Genomic DNA, 18,376 nt, shown 5'->3' with positions numbered 1-18,376 from the left:
ATATAAAGGAGGTAAATATTTATATTTACATCTATATGAGGTAAATATACACATTTATATATATAAGGTAAATATATATTTATAAATGGTAAATATATACAAATGAGATATATATATATATATTTTTTTTTTATTTAAATTTTTTTTTCAACGTTTATTTATTTTTGGGATAGAGAGAGACAGAGCATGAACGGGGGAGGGGCAGAGAGAGAGGGAGACACAGAATCGGAAACAGGCTCCAGGCTCTGAGCCATCAGCCCAGAGCCTGACGCGGGGCTGGAACTCACGGACCGCGAGATCGTGACCTGGCTGAAGTCGGACGCTTAACCGACTGCGCCACCCAGGCGCCCCGATATATATTTTTTTATATATGAGGTATATATATATTTATAAACTGGGTAAACATATATATATATTTTTATAAATCAAGTAAATATATATTTACATACTATGATATAAATAGATATATATTGATACATGAGGTAAATTTATGTATACTTATATATATGAGGTAAATAAACATATATTTATATATGAAGTAAATAAATGTATATTTATATACACGAGGTAAATATATATATTTTTTATCTATCAGGTAAATATATATATTTTTATATACATGAGGTAAAGATATATATTTTTATATATATGAGGTATATATATTTCCATATATTTATATATATGAGGTAATATATATTTATATATGGTAAATATATACACATGAGTTAAATATATATACATTTCTATACATGAGGTAATATATAAATATAGTTATGTATGAGGTAAATATATAAAATATATGTGACATAAATGTATATATATATTTACACGTGGTATATATATTTACATTTGTATACACAATGTAAATATATATATTTATGTATATGAGGTAAATATATATATATTTATATATGAGATAAATATTTGTATATTTATATGCCGAGGTAAATATATATATATTTTTATATATGAGGTAAATATGTATATTTTATGAGGTAAATATATATATATATTTTTATATGAGGTAAATATATATATATTTTTTACTTGTTTTTTGTTTTAATTTTTTAATGTTTGTTTATTTATTTATTTTTAAATATGAAATTCATTGTCAAATTGGTTTCCATACAACACCCAGTGCTCATCCCAAAAGGTGCCCTCCTCAATACGCATCACCCACCCCCCCTCACACCCCCCATCAATCCTAAACATATATATTTTTATATATCTGAGGTAAATATGTATATATTTATATATATGAGGTAAATATACATATATTTATATATGAGGTAATTATATATTTATATAAATGAGGTATATATTTATATTTACATCTATATGAGGTAAATATACATATTTTTATATATATGAGGTTATATATATTTATACATGGTAAATATATATATAGGGTAAATATATATATATTTATACAAGGTAAATATTTATATATATAAACAAGATAAATATATGTATATATTTTATATATATGAAGTAAATATACATATACTTATATGAGGTAATTTTATATTTACATAAATGAGGTAAATATATGTATTTACATCTGTATGAGGCAATGAAAAATATTTATATATATATATGAGGTAAATATATATATTTATATATGGGAAATATGTATATATATGAGGTGTATATATTTTTTATATGTATGAGGTAAATATATATATTTATATACATGGGGTAAATATATATATATATTTATATGAGGTTAATATATATATGTAGAGAAGGTAAATATATGTATATATTTATACATATGAGGTAAATATATATGTTTATATATGAGGTAGATATATTTTTTATATATACAATCGAATATATATATATGGGTTAAATATACATATATTTATATATGAGGTAATTATATATTTACATGAGGTTAATATTTATATTTACATTTATATGAGGTATATATACATATTTATATGTATATGAGGTTATATATATATATATATATATATACATGGTAAATATATATATATATGAGGTATATATATTTGTATATATTTGAGATAAAGATATATATGGGGTAACTATATATATTTATATATAAGGTAAATGTATATGTATATATACAAGGTAAATATATGTATATATTTTTATATAGTTGAGGTAAATATATATATTTTTATATGAGGTAAGTATATATTAATATAAATGAGGTAAATATATTTATTTACATCTATATGAGGTAAAGATACATACTTATATAGATGATCTATATGAGGTAAAGACACATATTTATATATATATGATGTAAATATATATATTTATATATGGCAAATACACATATATATGAGGTATGTATATTTTTTATATATGTGAGGTAAATATATATATTTATGCACCTGGGGTAAATATACATATATTTATATATGAGGTAAATATATATTTATGTATTCATGGTAAATATGTGTATATTTTTATATATATGAGGGAAATATATATATTTATATATGAAGTAATTATATATTTATATAGATGAGATAAAAATATATATTTCATATACGAGGTAAATATGTATTTATATATACATGAGATAAATATATGTTTATATATAAGATATATATGAATCAAATATATATATATCTGAGGTAAATATATATTTATATAAATGAGGTAAATATATTTACATCTATGAGGTAAAGGTACATATTTATATATATGAGGTATATATATTTACATATGAGGTAAATATATATGTATTTATCTTTATATAGGAGGTAAATATATACACTTATATAAATGAGGTAAATATACATATTTTTAATATGAGGTAAATCTATATAGCGGATAGTGCAAACTGTTTACGGTAACTGAAGAGGAGCTGAGAGAGAAGTGGCTGCAATACGAACCTAAGTACGCAGGGTCCTACCAAACACTCACATTCCCTCACTAAATTCAATCGCAGCCAAGCGTCTCTCGGGATTGCAGCAAGTGCACATTCGTTTCTTCGTGCAGACAATTGTCTCGGCTCCTTCTAGCCTCGTGGTGGCCTATATTTTAGATTTCAAATTCTATTTAAGTAAGGATTTTAAGAAGGCCGGTTGGCTGCTGCTCTGAGAGCGGTGAAGTATCCCGTGTCATTTAGTGGAGGTCCGGACAGGCGCACCGGACAGCTTGGGGATTTTGGAGCGCAGGTCCTCAGTACAGCCCCGGCCCCACGGGTCCATCCCCCCTCCCCCGCACCGCGAGCGGTCCCTCCCACTGCGCCTGCTTGCTCCTTGCCCACGCCTCCCGCTGCCTCCGCCCCCTCACAAGGGGCCCCCCTGCGTGGTCCCAGCCGGCGTTCGCTTGGCCGCCGCCCCGCCAGCCGCACTTCCCGCCCTCGCCCAGATCCACGCCTCAGTTGCCTCACTAGGACGGCGCTCCGCTCCCGTGGGTCCGCGCTCCTCGCCTCCTTTCCCGCCCTCGCGTTCTGGACTCGGTAGGCTCCACGCCCTGCGGTCGCACCCGCCTCTTGGCCCCTGAGAGCACGCGCTCCCCGCTGACGCGGAGGCGCCGCTGTCCCCGCCGCCGCCACGGCCAACACGGGTCCCTCGCGCCGCGGCCGCCGCCGCCGCCGCCGCCGCCGCCGCGCCGCCGATGCCACTGCCACCGCCGCCGATGCCACTGCCGCCGCGGCCGCTCGTCCGCCGCCCACCATGGTCCCGCAGCAAACAGGTAGCAGGAAGCGGAAAGCGCCCGCCGAGAGCTCGTCTCAGGGCTCGGCGGCGGACGCAGAGGGGCCGCTGCTGCCTAAGAAGCAGAAGCGGCCGGCGACGCGGCGCTCGCTGGTGCACTACCTCAAGGACCGCGAGGTGGGCGCTCTGGGCGGCGCCTGGCTGTCGGGGTCGAAGGGCGAATTGCCCGGCTACGCGGTGCAGAAGCTGCCCGAACTCTTGAGGGAGCGCGAGCTGGCCCTGGGCACCCTCAACAAGGTGTTCGCGTCGCAGTGGCTGAACGCCAGGCAGGTCGTGTGCGGCACCAAATGTAACACCCTCTTCGTGGTGGACGTGCACTCGGGACAAATCACGCGCATCCCCCTGATGCGGGACCGGGGGCCCTGGCTGGCCCGGGCCCAGCCGAGCTGCGGCATCCACGCCATCGAGCTGAGTCCCTCCAAGACGCTTCTGGCCACGGGGGGAGAGAACCCCAACAGCCTGGCCGTCTACCAGCTGCCCACCCTGGACCCCGTGTGCCTGGGCGACCGCAACGGCCATAAGGACTGGATCTTCACCATCGCCTGGATGAGCGATACAGTGGTTGTGAGCGGCTCCCGCGACGGCACTGTGGCTCTGTGGCAGATGGACCCCGACATGTTCAATGGCAGCATCTCCTGGCAGAATGACGCAGGGCTTCCTGTGTACACCCACATCCGTCCGAGGGACATGGAGACCATCCCCAGGTCCAGCACCAGCTCCACTAACCACAAGGTGCGGGCCTTGGCCTTCAGCGGCAAGAACCAGGAGCTGGGAGCCGTGTCCCTGGACGGCTACTTCCACCTGTGGAAAGCCCGGAGCACTCTTTCCAGGCTGCTGTCCATCAGGCTCCCCTACTGCCGTGACAATGTGTGCCTGACCTACTGCGAAGAGTTGTCCCTGTACGCGGTGGGCTCTCAGTCCCATGTCTCCTTCCTAGATCCGCGCCAGGGTCACCAAAACATCAGACCCCTGTGCTCCCGAGACGGCGGCATGGGCGTGCGCTCGCTGAGTTTCTACCAATACATCATCACCGTGGGCACGGGCCATGGCTCCCTGCTCTTTTATGACATCCGTGCCCAGAAGTTCCTGGAGGAGAGGGCGTCGGGCAGCCCAGACTCCTGTCCTGGGCCCTCAGGAAGGAAGCTCAAGCTCACCTGTGGCAGAGGCTGGCTCAACCACGATGACCTGTGGGTGAACTACTTTGGTCGTATAGATGATTTCCCCAACGCGCTCTACACCCACTGCTACAACTGGCCTGAGATGAAGCTCTTCGTGGCTGGAGGGCCTCTCCCTTCAGGCCTCCACGGGAACTATGCAGGCCTCTGGAGCTAAGGATGGCCAATGTGTTCTCAAAGTGCCCAGATTTACTTTCCAGTCCCCTCTCACTTTCTTCTTCACGCTGTGTTTTGTGCTTTTTAACTCAGTGTGGCATTTGTCTTCCAGGTTGAAAGTGCCCAATTTGCCTGTCCTTAGTGTATGAGAGAGAGGGAGGTGTCCTTCAGGCAATCAAAACTTGGCTTTAATACCCTTTTACACCTTTGCAAACCATCTTTTTGAATTCACATTACAAAGAGTTTTGGCTAACTCTTAGTTGTCTTTTTTGAGTTACATATTCTCTCTTTTTTTTTTTTTTAAATTTTTTTTTTCAACGTTTATTTTTGGGACAGAGAGAGACAGAGCATGAACGGGGGAGGGGCAGAGAGAGAGGGAGACACAGAATCGGAAACAGGCTCCAGGCTCCGAGCCATCAGCCCAGAGCCTGACGCGGGGCTCGAACTCACAGACCGCGAGATCGTGACCTGGCTGAAGTCGGACGCTTAACCGACTGCGCCACCCAGGCGCCCCTCTCTTTTTTTTTAATGTTTATTTATTTTTGACAGAGAGAGAGAGACAGAGCATGAGCGGGGGAGGGGCAGAGAGAGAGAGAGAGGGAGACACAATGTGAAGCAGGCTCCAGGCTCTGAGCTGTCAGCACAGAGCCGGATGCTGGGCTCCAACTCACAGTCCGTGAGATCATGACATGAGCCGAAGTCTGACGCTCAACCGACTGAGCCACCCAGGTGCCCCAACATATTCTCTCTTTTTAATGCTATGCAGTCATGGTTTTAGAGTTCTGTGTATTTTCCTTTTCTTTGTTTTCCATTGTCAGTATTGCAATTATACTGTGTTTAGTTATTTTTCGTTGCAGATAGATGGTATATTAAGAACATGCTTAAAAATAGGGTTTCTAATCTGTTCTGGAAAGTTAGCCATCGTTTTATAAAGCATTGTTGCAGTTGGAAAATATATTCCAAATTCTACATTATCAACTTTGCAAACATTCCATTTGCAAATTGTAATCGTAGGTATTTATAGTTTCTAAGTTGTTGTTGCTAAACATACTTTTTAAAAAGTTTTTCTCCTTAAAAAAAAAAAGTTGTCATAGAATCTTGTCTTCGTACCAAAATCTCAGTTTGTCATAACACTTTAAGAATGCAAGGGTTTTATTGGTTGAATGTTCAGAATTACTCTGAAAACCCAATTGATCTTTTTCTCCTTCAATCATTATTTAATTTTTAATGACCTGTTGTAAAATAAATAAACAAATGTGTATTTTTTCACTTCTTGCCTTAGTACTATCAAAATTTGTGAATTTATTTGAATGCTTGTTGTTTAAAGAACTTGCACAGAGTTGAAGTGCCACCATTCAACGCAGGGATTCTAAGTAGAAAAATGTAGAATGTATGGCAGGTTGGGGAGAGTGTATACCAATCTAAGATATAGACTGGATATTTTTGCTGTTGCTGTTTTTAATACCAAATATTATATTTCATTATATTTTAAATTTTCTAATTCTGCTGAATAGTTAACACAAGAATAACTCTAAAGGACAAAAAAATGATCCCAGTCCCTACTCCTTCTGAAAAAGATGCTTAAGTTTAAAGTCCAAATTAGTAAGATTTTATTTTGTGAATTTCAAAGATTCTTACCTAAAGTAGAAGAAATATATTATTAAAAAGTAGTGATGTTATAGCCCTCAATGTAATAATATACTGTTACCAAGGACACAGGAAGTTTGTTTCAAGAAGATGGTCTGGAGATTAAAATAAATGGGATTTGGTTGAAGAAAATTCCTTTGGGATCAGATATAAATGATATGATGTTAAGAAAAATAGTTTGTATTTTTCCATATATGAGAATATTGGAAGTGAAAAGGAAGATTGGCCCTTCCTCAAAACTGGCCAGGTTGTGCTGACCTTGGATTAGTTTTGTGGCATGTCTGTTTTTTCTTAAATGTTTTGGCACTCAGATGCTGCCTTGGTGTCCGTTCACTACATGCTGTTCAGTTGCAAATCTGAACCAAGTAATATAGTGAATGGTACTAAAAATGAATTAAGAAATACAGAAAAAATAAGATTTTGTTTACATAGATTGTCTTAACAGGTTTATATAGTTGTTATATAGCAATAAATTGTTATATAGCAATAAATTGTATTTGTGTGCATGTATGTGTCTCCAACTCAGTCGTAACTGTTTTGAGAGCAGAGAATATAATTGTCATCTTTATATTCTCTCATTTCTCTGGTAATGCCTAACAAATCATAGGCAATCAGTAAATATTTACTGAATGAATGTATTTCCCTCTGGAGACCTAATGTTCAAGACTGTGAAAAATAAATAAACGCATAAACACATAAATAAAAGTTTACTCTTAAATAGTATGGGATCCTGTTTTGTCCCCATCCCCCTTTTTCTTTGCCCTAATTCCTTTCCCATTCAGGCCCTGTTGCTTATCTGTTCATAAACTTCTTCATATGGGATAACAGAAGATAAAGGAAAGTGCATAAATTTTTGATGTTGCTAGAATTTAATATTTTCACCTACAAATACTTAGATTTGAAGTTTTCTTCAAAGCATTCTATGTTTGTTTTTTTTTTTCCTGGAAATTAGTTTTGAAGCATCTTTTTTTGTAGGAATTTGTCTTCTTACCTTACCCAAAAATAGTTATTTGCTGAAAACGTCTTTAAATGTTACCTAACAACTTCACCAAAATATTCATTGTCTGTATAGAGTGTTTTTTATAGTATTTGGTCATTATTGGGGACATTGGAAGAACATTTTGAGAGGAAATAACACTTTTACATGAGGTGGAGTTTAAAGAAAAAATAGAACATCTCAGATTTGTTCCTGGGCTTGTCCCTTAACTTCATCATTGACTCACTCTTAACTTTCTCATAAATTAGAATATATTTTTTTGATGCTGAATCACATTAACTTGCCTTTTAAAAACACTAAATAGCCTAATTATGTATGTATTTATATTATGTAGAAGTTAAATTATTTTGAAGTATTTCCTACTTCAGGGACAAAGTGATCTACAGAAGTACAATTAATTGTGTAGCTTGTGAATGAAATAATTGAAAAAGTAAAGATGCCGGAACTCCAGGAAACCCATAAATGTAGTTCACTTAAAATACACAAGGGATACATATTTTCATGTGCAAATTACCTATTGTGGTTGTCTGAAAACATTTGTATTATAGGTTTTTATATTTATGTGTTAAAAATGTTAGTTCCATTTATCTAGCTACATATTGACATATTCCTCCTCAAATATTGCTGACTTGAAAATTTATGTTCTTCGCCTTTACTCCTTGGATAAATTAATCTCTAATTTTTTTGAAGAGAGAAGAAAGAATTGACTAACAAAGGATATCCAGTGAAATAAATTGAGATGAGGACTCTGGAAAAAATTCATCTGTTAAATATGCTTTAGCACTAATGATAAAATTGGATTCTCCAGAGGTTGACTTTTTTTCCGGCTATACTCAGTGTTGAACAAGTTTTCAAAATTTTTCCATTAATTACTAATTTAGAGTGATTTTACAAAATAATTCACAAAGCCCTCCCGGATGTTTTACTGACAGCTTCCTAATCTCTGCAAGTCTTAGGTAACCCAGCTGCATTAAACTTGTCACTATGTGAGCAGCTCAGGGATGCAGTTCAGTGACAACAACACGTACTACTGTGAAAGGCTGCATAGGACACAGGTGTTTGCTTTAAGAGATGTTATTTTAAGATCTACTGATAGGGCTGCCTATAACTATTTCCCACTACTGGCCTGCTGCAAACCCAGAGAAACATAGCTTTGAAGTGTGACATCAGCAAAAGGGCAATGTGATTACAGGAGGTTGCCATGAAACAGGCTAATCTTTAGGAAGAAGGGGTCTTTAACTGCTAGGTGTTGTTTTGCACAGGCAGTGGTCTTTGCTTCATAGGCCCTTCCTCCTTTTTTTTTTTTTCTTTTAAACTCTGTGATATCCCAGAGTAGTATGCATTTAACTTTTTCATGCTTCCATAGTTAATTTTTTTTATTATCTTAATAGAGCAGTTATTAGGTTGTAATGCAGTGAACTATGTGAGCATCTCACTACCCCCTCCGTACCCCAGTTTGAATGTGAACTCTGTCATCCCAACACCTAACACAATAAGCTGCATGTACATGGCACTGGGAAGTCCAGAGAAATTACTGATACAATGATTTATTGGCATCAATTATTTTATCAGATTAGTTGACCAGAATATTTGCAACTGTAATAAGGATTAGGTTGATGGATGAAGAATATCTTGAAACAGGCCCCATGGTAGTGATCATGGCAATTCATAGCATGGAATAATGTGGGTAGGGCAGCAGAAATTTTGATTACTTAACAGTTTCATAGAGAGATGATAGTGGATCTGGGCCAGCAAGATGAAATGGAATAATATTTTAGAATCACAAAAACCTGGGTTTGAATCCCAGGTCTATTATTTTCTTACTGAATCACCATGGGTATGTTGCTTAAGTTCTCTAAACCTGGCCTTATATTACTAATTATTCAATCCCCAGAATGTAACATGCTGTCTAATACATATAAGCCCTCTACTGATTCTAGTTCTTTTCCTCTGCAGATCCCTACTAATTCTGTTAAAGGTATATGTACTTTTTTACTTAATTATTACAGTTTTACAAGGAAATTTTTGTGTACATTGTGGAAAGTGGGACATATAAAAAAGCAAAATATAAGAAAACAAGAAAAACCTCATTTCTATCAGCCAGAGATTACTACTATTTAACAACTTAGTGTATAATTTTCCAGATATTTTTTCTTTACATAAATGTACCCATCTATGTCGTCACTACTAAAATGAGAATATTTTGTATAGTTTGGTTTGTAATCTTTTTTCAGGTAATGATTCCATCTTTTCATGGCAAGAAATATTCATCCTAATTAATATTCAGGATGTTTTTAATGTGTACAGGTTGAAACTCAAAATGGATGATTTGATGCACCACTCAGGAAATTGTTTTTATTACCAGAAATCATTATAATAACATATCAGACATTTAACCCAATACAGTATCTCCTCTTATCTGAGGTTTGGCTTTCTTTGGTTTCAGTTACTCACCCTCAACCACAGTCAGGAAGCAGATGATCCTCCTTCTGACTTAGTGTCAGAAGGTCAATGGTAGCCTAATGCTACATCACAATGCCTACATCATCCACCTCACTTCATCTCATCACATAGGCATTTTATACTCTCACGTCACAGGAAGAGAAAGGATGAGTACAGCATAGTAAGATATTTTGAGAGAGAGCACATTCACATAATTTTATTACAGTATACTTTATAATTGTTATAATTGGTCTATTTTATTATTCATTGTTAATCTCTTAATTGTTATAATTGGTCTATTTTATTATTCATTGTCAATATCTTACTGTACCTAACTTATAAATTAGACTTTGTCATAGGTATGTATAGGAAAAAACATAGTATATAGGGTTCAGTACTACCTGGGGTTTCAGGCATCCACTGCAAGTCTTGGAATGTATCCCCCTCAGATAAGGGGGTTGATTATATGAGATTGTATACTTACTTAAACCTCAAGAGTTAATCGTAAACATCATGTAGTGATAATCTTTGTCTAGATGCTCGCTTAATTCAGTGATTTTCAGATATTGGATCATATCACAGTCATTTGCACATATTTGAAAAGTGAGAGCTGGTCAAGTCTCAATTCAAACCTACTGAAACAGAGTTTTCTTGTAAAAGCACCATTTTGCTTGAGTGTTTTCAAATTAATTCAATCAAAAAGCAAATGAGATAACAACAACAAAGTAGGGCATCTGCCCTAAAGGTTTATGGTGTAGCAGAGGAGAAAGACATCTAATTCATTTATTATAAAAATTCACTAGTGACCAAAAAAGGTAAATACACTAGTAAGGTTATAATAAGCACAATGAGAATATGGAGGGAATAGCAAACGACTCTGCCTGGGAAGGTCATGGACAACTCCCAGAAGAGACAATGCTTGAGCTGGATCTGGAAAGAAAAATAAGAGTGGAGACGGAGTGCTAATACTGGTTTGAAAGTACATTGTGAGTGTATGGAACATAGGAGCACATACATACAGGGCTGTTGCAATTTGACCTTGTAGAATTTGAAGTAACTTCTAGATGTAAATGTCTGGTTGGTAGTTTGAAATATGGATCTGGAGCTCGTGAGAGAGGTTAGGACTAGAGCTATAAATGTAAGAGTCACCTCTGTAGAAATGATACTTGAGAGAGGCAGGGAACAGTGTAGTACCTCAGAAGCTAGGTCTTCTGGTTCCCATTTCCAAACCCACATATATTAAATAGGTCTGCATATCAATATATACATGCATTACTATATTCCTGGTACATAGTACGTAATTAATGACTTCTAGGTAGATGGACAAATGAATGTTTGTTTAGTGAATATTAAACACTACTTAGTGGTCCCCAAAAAGTAATATTTCATCTTTTCATGCGGTAATGAACAACTTTTAAATTCACCTACTGCAATCACATTAACTAAAAAAAGATAAAGGAAATATACCAAATGTTGCTGTTTTAAATAAAGAAATTTATATTTTGGTTAGAAGTGTTTTTGCGTCCTTTGTAGAATATAGGTCATTCTAGAGTTGGGCAAGAAGAAAGCTAAGTATTGATGATACCTTCCTTACAAATTGCTTTTTTGTTTTTCCATTTTGGAGGGTACAGTTCACTGAAGCAAACACATTGATGATGTCAATGAGAGTAATGGTGCTATTTTCACCCTTTCTAATGCCATTATTGTGCCATCCTCTGTTTCATCCTAAGGCATTAATGTTTCATGTTGATTAAATTTTAACATCTAAATTGCCCTTTTATGTTACACACAAATGATAAACTTGAATGTTCCAGTCAGAAGGCAGCAACTTTAGTTTCCTCTAGGCTCCTAGTAAATTCATCAACTAACATCCTCTAGCACCTCAGAAATGGCTCGTTTTTGTTTCCCTTTCTTTACTAACCCAGAGATATAGGGTTGTGTGTGGTTTTTGTTTTTGAATTATGCTTCATATGGCTAAAACTAGACCCCATTTTATATAATGGATGCATTTCTTGACATTTGTACATGAAGCACATTTTTGAAAACTGAATCATATATTCCCCCATTGACTTACATTATAATTTCAGAAGTGTCATCCTTATAATGGATTGATTTCCAATTGGCAGTGGTTTCTAACACATCACCACTGTCTCTACTTCTGAGACACGTACTTTAGTCTTTTAAAGGATATCTTCAGAATGTGATAAATTATGCCCTATTTCATTTGTGTAGAAAATGGGATTTCTTAAAATAGGATATCTTGTACTTTGATTTGCTATGTATATATTTATCACAAGCCAGAACAAATTCTGGGATACCCTCATATGTCATGCCTAAAGGAGTTCTCTTCTTTCTTTTCCTCTGGTCTTTATGAATATTGCCCTAAGCAAAGGTGTTTGGCTCATAGATACTCCCAGGGATGATAAATAATCCTTTGTTTTTCTTCACTATTTTAACTTTTTAAAAACTCATAATATTTAAATCACTTTTTTAAAAAGACTATTTGGGCATCATTATGCTAGACTGACTGTGGCTCCAGAAATAATAAGAATGTAAATATTTCCTTAATTGCCTTCTTAATGATCAGGGGCTTTTTTTGTTGTTTGTAATTTGAGAGAGAGAGAGAGTACAAGAGGAGGAGAGTGGCAGAGAGAGAGAGAGAGAGAGACAGCGAGCATGTTAAGCAGGCTTCACGCTCAGCATGGAGCCCAATGTAGCGCTCTATCTCACGACCCTGGGATCATGACCTGAGCCAAAAACAAGAGTTGGCCACTGAACCGACTGAGTCACCCAGGCACCCAGGGCTTTTATTTTATGACTTAAAATTGTTTTTCCAATTGTGGTAAAATACACATAACATAAACTTTACCATCTTACACATTTTTAAATGTACAGTTCTATAGTGTCAAGTATATTCACGTTGTGCAACTGTCTCCAAGACTATTTCATCTTGCAAAATTAAAACTTTATACCTAACAATTTCCCATTTTTTCCCCAGCCCCTGGTAACCACCAGTCTACTTTCTCTGAGTTTGACTATTCTAGATACCTCATAGAAGTGGAATCATACAATATTTATCTTTTTTGTAACTGGCTTATTTCATGTAGAAGAATTTCCTCAAGTTTCATCCATGTTGTAACATGTGTAAAGTTTTCTTCATTTTAAAGGCTGAATAATATTCCACTGTATGTATATATAACATTTTATTGATCCATCCATCTGTTGATGGATACCTGGGTTGCTTCCACTTCTTGGCTATTGTGAATAATGCTGCTATGAACATGGGTTTGCCAATATCTGTTCCAGACACTTATTTCAATTCTTTTGTATATATGCCCAGAAGTAAACATGCTGAATCTTATGGTGATTCTGTTTTTAATTTCTGTTTTCCATTATGGCTGTACCATTATACATTCCTACCAATAGTACACAAGTGTTCCAATTTCTCAACATCCTTGCCAACATTCGTTATTTTCTGTTTTGTTTCTGTTTTTGTTTTCGTTTTTGTTTTTGTTTTTGTTTTTGTTTTTGTGGTAGTGCCCATACTAATGAGGCATGAGGTGTCAGGAGCGGTTTTTAAACTTGTTTCAATTTATAATTGATTTGTACAAATATTCTAGCCCAATACTTAAGTACTAACTGTACACTACACATGGAACAGAATATATAGCTGTGATTATTGTGAGGAGAAATCATGATGATTTAAGTATGGGAAAGGGAGTCTTGAAACATATAAAGCATATAGAAAGTCTATTTTCTTGATATATTTTCCTCAAAAAGGTACTCAGTTGGATAATTTAAAAATTAGAGTTAGAATCATCACTCTTTAAAAATCCCAATACATTTGAGCTCCAATTTATTTACTTGATCAAACCTAGTGTTCCTGACTAGATGTAAGGAAAATTATATTTTAAGTGCTATCCTTGGTGTGTTTTGAGGGGGAAATTCATATATTAAAAATCAAATTTAGAAATAACTATCAATTATATTCTGCACATGGATATGTTTCTCACATTTGACCTTAGCCTGAAGTCTCTTAGGAGTATCTTGGGAAATAAAGTGAGTTATAAATGGAGGATATGCCACTTTCAATGGCAGTTAGATAGAACAAAACATGACAGAGATGTTTCAGATTAGAGCAAAACATCATAGAAAACTTGAACACCTAAAACTAATTTTAAACCCAATGTTAGAAACTAATTTTAAACTCAATGTTAGAAAATCTGTTTCAAATAATGAATGAAACAAGCTATGTCTTACTTTGCACTAAAGATTTCAGTAAGATCATACACATTTCCACTCACTTTCAGTAATGTTAGTATAGTAAAATTAGATATTCATCATATTAATTCCCAAATAGTTGTTCAGCATAGTACTGTGTGTAGTACTGAGAATAGCAATGATATCCTGACATAAAAAGGATGCTTTATCTCTTTCACCTTTATTGGTCCATTTTTGAAAAAAAAATCATTAGAGTAATTTAAAGAACTAACATTCCACTGAATTTGACCCTTGATAAATGCATGCTCTCATTTAGCAGAACGTGGTTGCTATGATTTTTTTCTTTTTGGCATAAATATGAGACAACAATAAAATGACTGAATCTTTAGAGGAAGTAGTCTACTTTAAACCGAAACTATGGCAATTGAAAAAGTGGCATTTTCACTAGACTCATGTGGTTTTGTTATTTCTACAAATTTAAAAACATTATGTATGAATTATTGTACCAGTTCCTACAAGGTGATCAGTTTACTCCTTGAGTGTTAGTTGTAATTGCTTTGAAATGCATGAGATCTTGTATTGCTTCAAGGTCCTGAATAGTATCTCAGTGTTAAGTCTGGGAAATGATGTAGGTTAAGATTACCTTCAGGACTGTTTTATGTAATGCAATCACTGCTAACCCATTTACAGAGGCCCATACACTCATATAATATCTTATGTCTCAAATTTCCATGATTACTCATGGTGACATCACTTAGGCTTTAAGATATGGCCTTACATAGGAATTCTCTAGGTATTTTGTTCATCATGCTAAAAAACATCACAAAATCTGACATCTAGGAGTGGCTTACTCCCCAAAGTGAATTGCAACCATTGTTTTAGATGTGCCATATTCTAATTCTAATGAAAGCTTAACCATTCCATTTTTTTGGCATATCTCACAAGTCAGCATTAAGTAGGCCCCATAATATAACTCTGTTAGCTTATATGTCACTTGTACTTTCAACATCTTGGAATCATATTTTCTCAAAAATAAGTTGAATTTTTAGGGCACCTGGGTGGCTCAGTTGGTTAAGCATAAACTCCAGCTCAGGTCATGGTCTTGCAGTTCGTGAGTTGGAGCACTGTGATGGGCTCTGTACTGACAACTCAGAGCCTGGAGCCTGCTTCAGATTCTGTGTCTTCCTCTTCCTCTGCCCCTCTCCCGCTCACTCTCTGTCAGTCTCTCTCTCTCCCAAAAATAAATAAACATTAAAATATCTAAAAAAAATAGGTTGAATTTTAAAATTAGATGTAGAGATTTTAAAGTTTTAAAGCATATTTGTGAATGGAAGCCAAGAGTTAGGTAAAATAGGAATGCTGATGTAAGTGTATTTAAAAGTGGGATGGTTATGTAAAATATTTTCATTGGTCTTTACATTGATCTTTATACAGCTTGTACAAAGTGAACATATTTTATAAACTTCTAATGGTGTAAGAGTTGATTCCATATAGAAAATGTTTATGTGCTCAACAGGGCACCAAAATGTGATATAGCAGTTTACTCAATTAAATTAGCTCTCTTCTCAACAACCTCAAAATTAAAAAATTGAGGATGACAGCAAGAAAATAGTAGTTTCAAAAAGAAAGATTGTTTAGAAAACAAATATCATATCTAAGTATAAAATTATTAAAATAATTTATGGAAGTATATTTTTTAAACATAAAATACTGCTCATGCTCCCATGGATTTGGAGATACAGAAAACTTGATAAAACATGGTAGTAATTAAAAATGTTTATCATTTTCCAACAGGTCATTTATAGTCATGGCCTTTTCCCAGACATTCTTTCCCTGTCTTTAGTTTCTCTTAAGAGGGTGAATGAGGATGATTTTTTAAGTATCATTTTAAAAATAAAACATGCCTCAGGCAAACATACTAACTACATTTTATTTCTCTGGTTTAATTTTTGCGACTATCTTAAAGACATTGTCTGTGAATCTTATCAGATGAGAAACTTATTTTCCCTTTTGTGCTTTCAAGTGCAGCTGGAAATAAAAGCCACAGTAAACTTTGAATCACTCATATTTTCCCACAAGTTAGAAGTGAAGATGAATGAAGGAGAAAATGGAGCCTAATACCACCGGTTGTTAGACACTTGCCTCTTTTGTGGAAGTCAGTATTTCCTCAAGTATGGTCCTAGAACTAGCTGCCTAAAGTTATCTTGGATGTTACCAAACCAAATAAAACTAAACCAAATTCAGATTCCTGACTGGGCCCAGAAATACTCATTTAAAAAGTGGTCATCAGAGATTCGGATGCCCTTTTAAATTTTGGAACAACTGGTTTAGTGTTGAGCTTCCATTTATCTGTTATCTCTCAGAGCTCATTTTTCTTATGGTTTGTTAACCTGAGAAAATTTCATGGAGAAGGCCAGGTATGATTTACATGATTAATATAATTTTAGACTCAGGCATTGGCTGTGATGTTCTTATTCCTACTTGCTAGTGTGACAGTCTGAGGACTTTATCTCAGCTAAATTTGCCTATGCATTCTCAGAACCTGTAAAAGTACATGAAATACAGTATATGCTCAATTAATTTTAAGTGAAAAATATAAGAAAACTCAAACTTTAAATAATAAATTTTATTCTTCTAAAATATAAAAAAATGTAATGGGGTTAATCACACAATAGGGTTGACAGTGAAGTATATTTGACTTCACTGTCAAATGTTATTTGATTTGACAAATGTTATTTGATTTCATGAGTATTCATTTTTACTCAATAATATAAATTCTTTCTTTTTAATATGAAATTTATTGTCAAATGGGTTTCCATACAACACAAGTGCTCATCCCAATAGGTGCCCTCCTCAATGCCCATCACCTACTTTCCCCCCTCCCACCCCCATCAACTTTCAGTTTATTCTCAGTCTTTAAGAGTCTCTTATAGTTTTCCTCCTCCTTCTATGTAACTATTTTTTCCCCTTCTCCTCCCCCATGGTCCTCTGTTAAGTTTCTCAGGATCCACAAAAGAGTGAAAACATATGGTATCTGTCTTTCTCTGTGTGACATATTTCATGTAGCATAATACTCTCCAGTTCCATCCACGTTGCTACAAAAGGCCAGACTTCATTCTTTCTCATTGCCAAGTAGTATTCCATTGTGCATATAAACCACAACTTCTTTATCCATTCATCAGTTGATGGACATTTAGGCTCTTTCCATAATTTGGCTATTGTTGAAAGTGCTGCTATAAACATTGGGGTACAAGTGCCCCTATGCATCAGCACTTCTGTATCCCTTGGGTAAATTCCTAGCAGTGCTATTGCTGGGTCATAGGGTAGTTCTACTTTTAATTTTTTGAGGAACCTCCACACTGTTTTCCAGATCGGCTGCACCAGTTTGCATTCCCACCAACAGTGCAAGAGGGTTCCTGTTTTTCCACATCCTCTCCAGCATCTATATTCTCCTGATTTCTTCATTTTAGCCACTCTGACTGGTGTGAGGTGATATCTCAGTGTGGTTTTGATTTGTATTTCCCTGATGAGGAGTGACATTGAGCATCTTTTCACTTGCCTGTTGGCCATCCGGATGTCTTCTTTAGAGAAGTGTCTATTCATGCCTTCTTCCCATTTCTTCACTGGATTATTTGTTTTTTGGGTGTGGAGTTTAGTGAGTTCTTTATAGATTTTGGATACTAGCCCTTTCTCTCATAAGTCATTTGCAAATATCTTTTCCCATTCCCTCAGTTGCCTTTAGTTTTGTGGATTGTTTCCTTTGCAGTGCAGAAGCTTTTTATCTTCATGAAGTCCCAAGAGAGTTATTTTTGCTTTTAATTCTCTTGCCTTTGGGGATGTGTCAAGTAAAAAATTGCTGCGGCTGAGGTCAGAGAGGTTTTTTCCTACTTTCTCCTCTAGGGTTTTGATGGTTTCCTGTCTCACATTTACGTCCTTTATCCATTTTGGGTTTGTTTTTGTGAATGGTGTAAGACAGTGGTCTAGTTTCATTCTTCTGCATTCTGTCCAGTTCTCCCAGCACCATATGTTAAAGAGAC

The 18,376-nt window shown here is 36.1% G+C and overlaps 1 protein-coding gene and 1 pseudogene across 1 annotated transcript; one reads left to right on the top strand and one right to left on the bottom strand.

The window, feature by feature from the left end:
• Window positions 1-2,963, bottom strand: part of LOC124513817 (dynein light chain 1, cytoplasmic-like) — a 135,950-nt pseudogene extending 132,987 nt beyond the window's left edge.
• Window positions 2,964-3,662: 699 nt separating this feature from the next.
• On the top strand, window positions 3,663-5,033 carry LOC124513784 (DDB1- and CUL4-associated factor 12-like protein 2). The gene has a single exon (XM_047081786.1). It carries the CDS (start codon window positions 3,663-3,665, stop codon window positions 5,031-5,033), a length of 1,371 nt encoding a protein of 456 aa, XP_046937742.1.
• Window positions 5,034-18,376: the final 13,343 nt, after the last annotated feature.

The sequence above is a fragment of the Lynx rufus genome, unplaced genomic scaffold (genome assembly GCF_022079265.1).
Source record: "Lynx rufus isolate CCGP_SWC_20201006 ecotype Redwood Valley unplaced genomic scaffold, mLynRuf1.p SCAF_19, whole genome shotgun sequence".
Lineage (NCBI taxonomy): Eukaryota > Metazoa > Chordata > Mammalia > Carnivora > Felidae > Lynx > Lynx rufus.
Note: the sequence above shows the minus strand (reverse complement) of the source record. Positions and strands in the feature narration are given on the sequence as shown.

What these genes read in the sequence shown, in the direction of transcription:
- LOC124513784 (XM_047081786.1), top strand. Translation starts at nt 3,663, where the DNA reads ATGGTCCCGCAGCAAACAGGTAGCAGGAAGCGGAAAGCGCCCGCCGAG.